Source organism: Vipera ursinii (assembly GCF_947247035.1).
Source record: "Vipera ursinii genome assembly, chromosome: 8".
In the NCBI taxonomy this organism is placed as follows: Eukaryota; Metazoa; Chordata; class Lepidosauria; order Squamata; family Viperidae; genus Vipera; species Vipera ursinii.
In genome coordinates this window covers 3,890,858-3,902,048 of record NC_139519.1, presented here as the reverse complement: position 1 = coordinate 3,902,048, position 11,191 = coordinate 3,890,858, and the positions used below count along the sequence as shown (strand labels likewise).

At 44.9% G+C, this 11,191-nt stretch overlaps 1 protein-coding gene across 1 annotated transcript; it reads right to left on the bottom strand.

The window, feature by feature from the left end:
• Positions 1–2,588: 2,588 nt before the first annotated feature.
• Positions 2,589–8,842, bottom strand: PCNA (proliferating cell nuclear antigen). Its single transcript, XM_083368281.1, has 6 exons — positions 8,573–8,842; positions 7,124–7,221; positions 5,516–5,583; positions 3,636–3,830; positions 3,422–3,545; positions 2,589–3,311 (listed from the first exon to the last, which is right to left on the bottom strand). Exons 1-6 carry the CDS (start codon positions 8,791–8,793, stop codon positions 3,232–3,234), a joined length of 786 nt encoding a protein of 261 aa, XP_083224407.1. The 5' UTR covers positions 8,794–8,842; the 3' UTR covers positions 2,589–3,231.
• Positions 8,843–11,191: the final 2,349 nt, after the last annotated feature.

Genomic DNA, 11,191 nt, shown 5'->3' with positions numbered 1-11,191 from the left:
AGCCGAGGTGGCCTACCTCTGCGTTAAAGGGACCCCAGAATGACTTTCCACTGGGAGGCTCTTCATCTGCGAGGCCTGGAGGCTCAAGTGCAGGTTCGCATCCCACCAGGCTCAAGGTTGACTCAGCCTTCCATCCTTCCGAGGTAGGTAAAATGAGGAGCCAGATTGTTGGGGGCAATTAAGCTGACTTTGTAATAATGCCGCTTCGGGGGTGTGTGAAAGCCCTAATAAGCAGGCATATACATAGAATGAAGGCTACTGCTAAGCTTGTAAGCCGCCCTGAGTCTTCGGAAAAGGGCGGGATATAAATGGAATTAAAATAAATAAATAAATAAAAAATAAAGCGAACGAAGAAAGGTGGCAGGAATTGGGAATGGCCAGTCTAGAGAAAAGGGGGGCTAGAGGGACGTGATAGCAATCTTCCAGTATTTGAGGGGCTCCACAAGGAGGGGATCAACCCATTTTTCAAAGCACCAGAGAGCAGGACAAGAAAGGATGGAAACTAATCAAGGAGAGAAGCAACCTGGAACTAAGAAACGTTTTCCAACAGTGAGAAAAAATAACCAGTGGAATGACTTGCTTTCAGAAGTTGTGGATGCTCCATCGCTGGAGGCTTTTAAGAGACTGGACCACTTGTCTGAAATGGTATAGATAGGGTCTCCTGCCTGAGCTGGGGGTTAGACTAGAAGACCTCCAAGGTCCCTTCCAGCTCTATTCCGATTGATTTATCTGCAAGGCCAGTGGTTTGGTTTTATTAAGGGCAGATTTATTAGGATTATTTGCCAGAGGCAGGTCTAAATTGCCTGGGAGATGGGCAGTGTGTAAGTTGAATAAGTTCTTCTGGGGAAATAAAACATGGTTTCCTCCAGCATTGTAGTTATCCAGGCACACAGCTCTATTGCTTCTTTGGGAATGTAACTTCTTAAATGTATGCTTTTTTTAGCTTTCCCAATTTAGTTGCATACTAAAATATTTCTAGCTATTCTTCCAACACTCCCTCAAGTCTTCAAGGTGTGTGCTCAGTCCACCCCTTTTTTTCCAGGGTGAGCTGAAAAATCGTCAGAATCCCGTTTCACCTCAACAAATTTTGGCTAGAAAATGCTTGACTGCAGCCTGACTGTAGCATTCCACTCATGGTATCAATATTTGACCAGTCCGGCAAAATTGGTGGGAAGCCTCTGACCCTGCAACTCCACAAAGGGAATTTTCAGGAAGACTTTACATTGCCAGCTCGAGGCTGCCTGCCACCTGGAAGCACAGGAGGAGCGTTTTTATGGTCCTACCTCAGAAGAGACCCTGCTGAATAATTGGGCTTCCACAGCACCCTTCCCAAATCCCTTAAATGGCTTCCATTCCAATTAATATTTGTTAATGATTGGAACCTTCCTATTTAAACTATATAAAAATGCAGTGCCGTGCAGTAACAATAAGAGATATATATTGTTGAAAGAAGTCTTCATCAAGGTCCAGTCCAAGCTGGGAATAAACAAAATGGAGACTGCTTTAGAAAGATGGTAGATTATTGAAGAGCAGGATCACAAGATATGAGGCTCTGGAGCTGCTGACCACATGTAACTGGGAGAGTAAGTTTTTATACCTTCTTAGGCTTTGTAGTTCTTGCGTCATGTACTTTGACCTGAGGTTCTGAGTGTGCCCTTCTGGTATTCTAATGGTGTTGGGTTAATCCTATTATGTCCCAAAGGTCATATCCTGCTTATCTGTGGCTTGCTTCCTGTGTTGGATTTCTTTGCGTAAGGGGTTGTTGATTCTAGGGATCTTTGACTTTCTAATCCCATGTTTTCTGGCTCCAGTTTTTCTGAAAGGATTATCACACCTGCATTTCTAGAGATCTGGTTTCTGCTGAGTTTCTGACTGGGGGTTTCTGCTTTTTAAAGATCTTCTCCATTATTCCTTTGGGAAAATATAATATTCTGCCTTTTTAATATTCCCAAAAATATTTCTTTCTTGGGGTGGGTGACTTCCCACAATATTATTGCTTTAGCATAACAATACCTCACGGCAGTCTAAAAAATATGGTGAAATGAAGAGTTTAGCCACCTGAAGGTCCTGCCTCTTCAAACATGTTTGTTTCATCACAGCACTTCTCATGATGTTGTTTCATTCGGGGCACCAGGCCTTGCATCCCTTTGTTGCATGGCTTGCATTTTACACATATACCTGCTTTGCCTGTAGGTAGAGGAACTTCATTAAAATATTCCCAAAATGGGTTTCTTTTACAGCCTGCCGCCATTTTGCTCAAGGGAGGAACAAAGCACTTCAAGCTATGTGCAGAAAGATCACAAGGTTTATAAGCTGCTTAGGTTTCTTTCATTTTTACTGCTTGCCCTTCCTCCTCGCACTTATAACAGATGCATTTCTATTCAATAGATTTGCAAAACAATGGGATAAAGGAGTGTTCCTGAACTTTGTTTTATGATTTATCTCATGATTATTGTGAAATTGTGTGAATGCATCAATGCAGTGCATGTTATCTCACCTTGCAGAGTTTGGATTCATTGAATAAGTTTACCAAAAATGTAAATATTGCAGAATATACAGCCTCATGCTGCATAACTAAGCTCCATCTTAAACAGAAAACTACCTTTAGATAAGCTTTTTACTCCAAAACCATTTATTAAAATAAGTTTGATAAGAATAAAACAAATCCAATTTAAATAAAATCCATTTTATTTACCGTATTTTAAAAAATCATTATTATCCACCCTGCCAAGACACTGGGCAGTAATAATAAGCTATCATGAGGCAAAATAAAAAATGTAGTATTCTTTATTGAAAAGCATTCATTTCTGAAGATTCCCTTTTCAAGGTAAGCCATTAAAACATTTTTTCCTCCAAACATTGCTTTTTTGCAGTTATTAGCATCCTTGTTTTAACTAAAAGGGTGAAAAAATAATGGTTCAGCAATACTGCAAAATTCTGATTCTCATGCATGGTCATTAGGGATAGCAACTAAAGGGTCACGGGCTCTCCACGCACAGAAGTTATTTCTTTTTAAATATATTCTTTTTTATATGAAATGGATTACAAGTTGAATAATAAAAAACAGCTTCTACAACTATTTTAAAGTAGGTACTCACATAATAAAAAGGGAAGTATTTACACAGAAATATCTACAATTGGGTCTAAGTGCACCTGGTGCACCAAGACTGAGTAACTGAAAGGGACACTGGCTACCAGCCTCACAAATATCACATTTCCCCCTTTAATTTCTTATGATTCTTCTTGGTCTTCAATCTTTGGGGCCAAATAATATTTCAAATGTCCCATATCTGCTATCTTGTATTCCACAACTGCAGGAGACAAAAAAGGAAGAGTTAATGGCCAGCCTGAAACCACCAATCAAATCAATGAAGTAGCCTTTGGCACTATTTCTCAGCAAGAGCCGCAATATTCCACTTACCTAAGGGAACATCTGCAGACATACTGAGTATAACTGTAGGAGACAAAGGTGTAGCTTTGGTGAAGAAATTCAAATATCTCAAAGCAAAAGTCAGCTGGACAGGCTCATTCATCTCTATTGTTACCTGCAAAAAAATGAATGAAGAGTAAAGGACTGGGAAAAGATAAGAGAACAATGGTAAGAGACAGTTTAAGCTTCCTCAGGGCCTACTTACAGCTTCCTCCTCTTTATCAACATCACTGGTTTGTGACAGTTTGACATTTCCACTCCCAAGTTCTCCTGTGGCAGAAAATTTGACACCATCTTTTGTGCAGGAGATTACAACGGCATCTCCAATGTGACTGAGGTCACGGCAAATACGTGCAAATTCAGCAGAGGGCATTTTCACCACACAGCTGTATTCTTGTTCCTGAAACATCATCATGTAAGCTTTAGGAATTGTTTTTAGGACTCGTTTAGGCTAAAGCCATCATAAATGTTTCATCATTTTTCATGGGCAGAAACCAAGTAGGGCAAATAGATACAAATCAAATGAACAGTTTTAAAAGTTATTACAAGAGAAGCAAATGTTTATTTTGCAACAATTTTACAGGTAGTCCTCGATTGGCAACAGTCCATTTAATGACCATTCAGTTACCATGGCACTGAAAAGTGACTTATGATTTTTCACACAATGTTGCAGAATCTCCATGGTCATGTGATCAAAATTCAGGCACTTGGCAACTATCCTGTATTTACCGCAATTGCAGTCACATGATCACTTTTTGCCACTTTCTGATAAGCAAAGTCATCGGGCAGGCCACATTCACTTAACAACTGTGATACTAATTTAACTGCAGTGATTCGCTTAACTGTGGCAAGAAAGGTCATAAAACGAGGCAAAAATCACTTAACTGTCTTTTAGCAACAGAAATTTTGGGCTCAATTGTGGTCATAAATCAAGGACTACCTATAATGTTGCATTTTCTAATGGCTTCAAGTATAGAATTAAGAAAATAAGAATTTTATGAGGGCTAAGTATTAATTACACCCTTGGTTCCAAACTATTATACAGTTCTGCAACACAGAAACATTTCAGTTTTTAATCTCTCCATTAAAAACAGATGCCATTCATACTGCATGTATAGGCACTCCTTACTGAATGGTAACTTGTTCAGCATCCGTATGAAGTCATGAAGGCGCTGATGTATGTCCAGTCCTTTACATTATGGCAGCAACCCTTCATACAATCAAAATCTGGGTGCTTAGCAGCCTGCCCATATATTTAGGACCACAGGCTATACTTCAGCTTCTCCCTCCACGTTTGCTATTTTGGCCACCCTGTTGCCTTGCAAAGGGCCAAGGTTGGGCAAGCAACTAGGAGCCACAGGGAGACAGAATTGAAGAGAAGGCAACAGGACAGGAGAAGCATGAGATCCTGGCTTAATGACTGTACTCTGGAGTACAGAAACTGCTATTGCTAAGTGGTGCAGTCACACTGTCAAAATCCATTTATATCATATTCATAAATGTATGTTTAAAACATTATTCCATGGATATTGCCATCTCCCGAGGAGGAGGAGGAGGAGGGAATGAATGTGTATTGAGCCTGTATTAGGTATTTCAAAGGAAAAGAGAAGCCTTTTGAACTGGGGGAACAAAAGGGGGGGGTTAGGGTAGGAGCATCTGGCTTGTGTCATGGAAGAGAGCAATAAACATAAAAATGATGGGGGACTGACCAAATGGGGTTAAGGGGGGGTTGAACCGGGAACTCTTTATAAGGGTTTAGTTTGTAGAACAATATTAAGTCCTGTCTTGTATTCCTACAACCAAGCATGTCATAGTAAAGATTCCTTTTGGACTAAGATTTGGCTCCAAGAGTTTTGTCTTCCTAAGATGTGGTTTGGGGTGGGTCCTGACACACATGATGTTTCACCTAATTGCTGAAATTCTGGTCTTAATTGGGGTCATTAAGCAATAACTACCTGTATCAAAATGGCAAAATAGAACATTAGCAAGCATAGTAACAAATTGTTGCAGCAGCCATAGATTCAGTCAAAAGACAACAAACATATTTAACAATTAATAGTACCTTTGAAATAAAAACTCACTTACTGGAATTCCAAGTTGTTCTACATCCAAATCCATTAATTTCATTTCATAGTCTGAAACCTTCTCCTGATCTATAAAAAAATAACTAATTAACATTGTTCACGAGAACAAAATAATTTCCTGACTGAATATTGTTTACTAGCCATAAACTGCAAAGCTATTTGAATACCTATTAAATAAAAAGACAGTAGCAAAACCACAGTGTCTCTGATAATTATCTGGGTGCTTGGCAATCCTGCTTGCGCTTAGAACCAGTTGCCAAATGCCCTGTAATCTTGTGACGCTCAATGGAGCAGCTGGCAGGGACGGTTGCTTGCTGCCACCTGCCACATTGCAGAGCAAAAGGACTCTTGAACCTTTGGGATTTAAGCTGTTTCGGCAGCTCACTGCAGAGGTTCCCTTCTGCACATGTAAGGGAAGTCCTGCAGCGGCTTGTAGAAACAAAGTGTGAATCCCAAATATCTGAGCTTTGTTTCTGCAACCTGATGGAGTCCCTTCTGTGCAAGATGAGTTCCCTAGCCTCCACCTGCAGGCAGCTTTTTTGCTCCAGTCGCTTAATGACCACAGCCAGAACCGGGATTGTGGTTGTCGAACCAAGCAACCATAAGTCGAGGGTTACCTGTAGATTCACAATGTTGCAAATAATCTACATATAATCAGTTTCTGGTTGGGATTACTCTTTAAAATGTTCTACATTCCAAACTCTTCACACTAAAATGCACATTTAAGTTTGATTGTGCATGGTTAGTTATTTTCATATATAATGGATATTCTATTTTAGTTGTAAGCTGTCATCAGTATGACATTAACATAGGAGTAAAAAATATTTTGAGGATAGGTGTTAGCAGACTGACAATCAGTGCAACTCATGGAGGCCTTAAAATTTGCTGTTTTAGAAGCTCACATAATGCCTGCTCTGCTGCAATTTGCACTGGCTGAAGCTTCCAGATACTCTTCAAGGGCAGCCGCATGCAAAGCACATTAGTAATCTAAGCAGAGGTGATCAGTTATGAGTAACTGTGAACACCACCACCCCTCTTCCAATTGAGGAATGGACACAACTGGTAAACAACTTGAAGCTGTGCAAAGGCTCTCCTAGCCATGGCTGCCACCTGCTGTTCAAGCTGAAGTCATGAGTCCAGGAGGACTGTATGGAGCCATGCAATGCAGTATCAAAGATGGCACAGTCCTAAAACTGGCAGGCCCCCAAATCATTCAGTCTTGCCAGGACTCAGCTGAAGCCTGACATTCCTCATTCAGTTCCTCAGCCTTCAGCCATCCATAGTACTACTTAATTCATCAGGGGCAGACATATATATACCTCACCCAGGGGCAGCTGTCAAGAACCACTGGGACTAATTTAGAAAAAAAAACATGCCTATATTTGATCATAAACACAGCTTGCAATACTCTTGCCATGTGTTCTCTTGCCAAACCCAAAAACTTTCTATATTGCTCTGCCAGTAGAATCTACCTAGATACACTTGGATGTTCTATATTCTAAGAGACAGCCTCAAAGGACTCTGTTCTGAAGTCAGAATTTATCTTACTCCCTCTAGTTTCACAATGAACTACTCCTAAGAAAAGTTTTAATAATTCAGTTAAACTTACTTGGCGTTTCAAATACCAAAACCAGTGTGTCAGCATTATCTTCAGCTCTCAGGGTGATTATGTCATCGTTACCAGCACACTTGAGCACTTTGGACATACTAGGAAAGAAAAAGAAAATGCACATCTCATTATTTTGATATAATGTACTATTTTGACAATACACAGCATGAGACAAATTAAACAAGTCAGTGCAAGCTGATAGGCTCAGTACGCTTTTGTCCCAAGGGAAAGCAAAGAGAGACTGTGGGTCAATATTCATTTGTAAAAGCTTCCAGAGAATGAAGCCCGTCAACTTCCTATACTCACTTTCACATAAACTAAGCAGAAGCCTTTCTGTACCCAGAGTGGGGGTAGAAAACAGACTTTCTTGTCTGCTTCGACCCACATGCCACACATTTTCCAGCAAGCAATTCTGTTACTTTTTTGGAAACACAACAGCCAATTATTATACAGCATTTTTCTAGGTTTGAGTGCTCTGTGTTAAGGCTTACCAGATATGCAACAACATCCTGGTGTCCACCATCCAGTAAGATATTACTTTAAAATCAAACAGCCCAGATTTACACAATTTTATTTCCCAATTCCAGTAACTGATTTTGATCCAGCCTATCTATGCTTACTGCAGTCAGAAGATTACATACTTTCTAGAGAGTCATTTAGAAAGCACCATTGTTGTCACTTCTGCATTATCATTAGGATACATTCTTGCAAATAAATCAGCTTTTCTGATGCTGGAAAAATATGATATAGAGGGGGTGTAAGTTCATTTTTTGGCACTTTCACTCTAATTTTTGTTGTAGATGCTGACAGGATTAACATGTTAAGTTCCCAGTTGATATCTAGAAACGTTTCGTGTGCAGGGATTGCAATAACTTGCAACAGGTTTTCTTTTTCTGGAACACCAGGGAAGCCCTGTCCTGAGATTTGTTAATAGGGTACGAACTCCAGATGCAAAATGACAAGAGGCAAAGCAACCCTGGGAAGAGGCACCACATGCTGTCGGGCAACTCGGCTGGGCAAAATGAGCATCCGCCCCAGCGGCCAGAGGGACGCTTGCCCTTGCCTTCCCCCCTTTCCTTTTGCAAATGCCGCCATGCCGCCTCGAGAACACTTGAACAATCCCGCGCCTAAAAGACAAGCCACGCCCCGAAGGAGAGGGCGACCAATCGGGCGGGAGCCCGGTGAAGGAGCGGGCCGAGCGCAGCCAATCCTCTTCCAGAACTAGCATTGGGGCTAAAGAGCGCGCGAAGCCCGCTTGACACTCCGCGGCCCCGCCCCCGGCGCTTCCCGCCATGGCGCGCGGGGTTTACCTCACAGAGGCGCGACCGGCGGTTTCCCGGGCAATGGTGGTTCCCGCCTTTGCGTATGAGGCGAACTCTTTGTCTCCCCTCCGTCAGGCCCGGCTTCTTCCCCTTCCCCTCCCCCACAGCGCCCTCGCTCGGCCGCTACCTGACGAGATTGACGCCCATGGCGATGTTGCGGTCGCAGCGGTACGTGTCGAAGCCCTCGGAGCGCATGGTGAGCTGCACCAGCGAGACGTGCGAGGAGTCCATGCTCTGCAGACTGATGCCGCCCGAGCCCAGGTCCCAGCAGGCCTCCGTGATGAGGTCCTTGAGCGCCTCCAGCACCTTCTTCAGCAACGAGCCCTGAATCAGCCGCGCCTCGAACATCCTGACGGCGAGAACAGGAAACTTTTCGCGCCACCCGCCTCCCGCACCTCTTTATAGGGCTGGGGGATGAATATGTAGCGCGCGTGCGCGCAAACGTCAGCTTTTGCTCCGCCCGGAAAAGGCTGTCCGCAGCTTAGAGCCAATTAAGATGGGGCTCTTGGCGTTCCTGCTGACCAATCAAAATGCAGGGAAAGAACTTGCTTTTTTTCTCTCTCTCTCCCGCCCCGCCCTCCAGTTTCTGGAAGGGCTTTGCCCGGGCTCGCTCGTGGGCGCTGAGAAGGCCGCTTCCTTTTGCAACCGGGCGCCCTCCGGATGTGACGGGAAGGAGCCCGTCAGCCTCCCCAAACACGACCAGGAGCCGCGGGGAGGGATGTGCGGTCCGCCGTGTCTGAGTAGGCGTTGACATTTCTTCTGCGCTGGATGGACTTCAGCTGGGGATTATGGGAACAGTGGCGTAGCGTGGGTTGTCAGCACCCGGGGCAAGGCAAGTAATTTGCACCCCCTAACCCGTGGATTTTAGCACTCGAGTCTCTTCCACTAGCTCAGGAATTCTGGGAGTTGAAGTCCATGAGTCATAAAAGAGCCAAGGTTGCCTACCCCTGAGTTAGGTTCAAGGCAAAAAAGGGTCTCTGGAGAAGAGGGAAAATGCTAGTTTAAAACTGAAACAAGGCAACTTTAAGGTGCCTCAGCTGTGATTTAGGATGAGACAAAGAGAGGACATGGCGTTGAAAATGGTTAATGGGGCATGTTTGTTCCATTCTTAGTGGATGTCAAGATAAACCCCACGAGAGAATGACCTTACAACAGATGTGAATAGGCTTGGACTACGTTTGTAGATTGAGTGCATACATCACATGGAGCGATGATGGGCTTCATCAAGATTTATGATCCCACAATTGGCTAGTTTTCTCCATCTTGTCCTAAACCCTGGATACCAACCACGGTTTATGGCTTAGCATGTGGCGTGGGGTTGACCCAACATGTTAGGCGACAAACAATGACTTCCAACTTACAATGCCTCAGCTTCCCAAGGTTATTCCAAAGCCGGAAAAGCCAACCAACCCACCCTGCAGCTTTGCCTGCTTAGGCTGTACCCCAGGAATTCATACTTGCTGCGGTGCCCGACCTATTTTCTGCCCAGACGCTGCTTATCCAAGCCAAGCCGCCTCCTTCTCTTTGGCACCTCGCCCCAAAGATTCGCCAGCCTGGCTGGAAACTATCGCTGCTGGCGACGTGTGTCGGGGGGGGGGCGTCCTGATCGCCTCCTGCAGGGGGAACCGAGTGGCCGCAGAGAGTCAATACGGCAGGAGGAGGAGGAGCAAGCAGCCGCAGGTGCGGCAGCTGCAGTTGTTACCTTTGCCTCTGGGAAAGGAGGAGACTGGGGCGGGAGCTGGGTCGGGGGGGCGGGCTTGCAGGTTGAGAGCCAAGCGGAGGAGAGCCGCGGCGGGAGAAAGAGGAAGGCAAGACACCGCCAAGCCTCCCCACCCCCACCCGAGAAAGGAGGCGATCCGCAGCCGCGAGAGGTCGGGATCCCGCTTTGGCTGGGCGCAGCGAATGCGGTTGCTTTCTACGCTCCGCTCGCTCGCTCCTCCGACCCTCGGCGAAGCGGAATCGTCCCCCTCCGGCGAGCTTAATGGGCGCCCCCCCAGATGTTGCGCCCGGTGCGGCCGGCCCCCCCTGCACCCCCCACGCTATGCCACTGTATGGGAATTGAAATCCAGCTTGGAAAAAAGTCCAAAATGCTGTTCGCGGAGATGTCGCGATGCCGACTTGTGTTCTTGTTCATTTTACTATCACTGTTTTTTTTTAAGACAAATTTCCCCACTGCTTTTCTCCCTGCAACCTTCCCACAAGGAAACTCAATGGTGCGGCCAGCAGAAAGTCAAAAGTTGCTCCTGCTTACTGTTTTATGACCCTACCCTCCAGTCATTTTTTTTTTGTTAAAGAAATATCTCAAATAATAACCCAGTGGGGCACAGGTTGCCTACTTAGAAATTAGAAGCTTTGTGATAAAAGTCTCTTCTGCACATTCTCACAAAAGTATTAAATGAATTCTGAATATTTCTATAGAACAGCCTCTGTGTGCGGGGGCCGATGGGCGGCACAGCTTCGCTTCCGGATCTGCTGCCAGCTGGGCTTGGCGATGCAAGGATCACTGCCGCTGCCTCCTGCTTCCCTGTGTGGTTGGCTGGTCAAGGGGCTCAGAGCAGCAGCCACCCCATCAGAGCAACTGTGTAGACAGGGCCCACACCATGTGAGGGCTCCTTTCTGGCCATCCCGGGACCGTCTCCACCCATGCCAATGGGGCTGCCGTGATGCAGAACAGCCAGCAGGCTGTGGCTGCTGACGGACACCATGTGCTCACTGGCCTCTGTGTGTGAGGCCGATGGTGTCAGGC

Coding starts and splice junctions, on each gene's coding strand:
- PCNA (XM_083368281.1), bottom strand. CDS start 8,793: ATGTTCGAGGCGCGGCTGATTCAGGGCTCGTTGCTGAAGAAGGTGCTG. Junction 7,222..8,572: donor ATGGGCGTCAATCTCGTCAG/GTAGCGGCCGAG, acceptor TTTCTTTCCTAG/TATGTCCAAAGTGCTCAAGT. Junction 3,831..5,515: donor TAGAACAACTTGGAATTCCA/GTAAGTGAGTTT, acceptor ATGATGTTTCAG/GAACAAGAATACAGCTGTGT.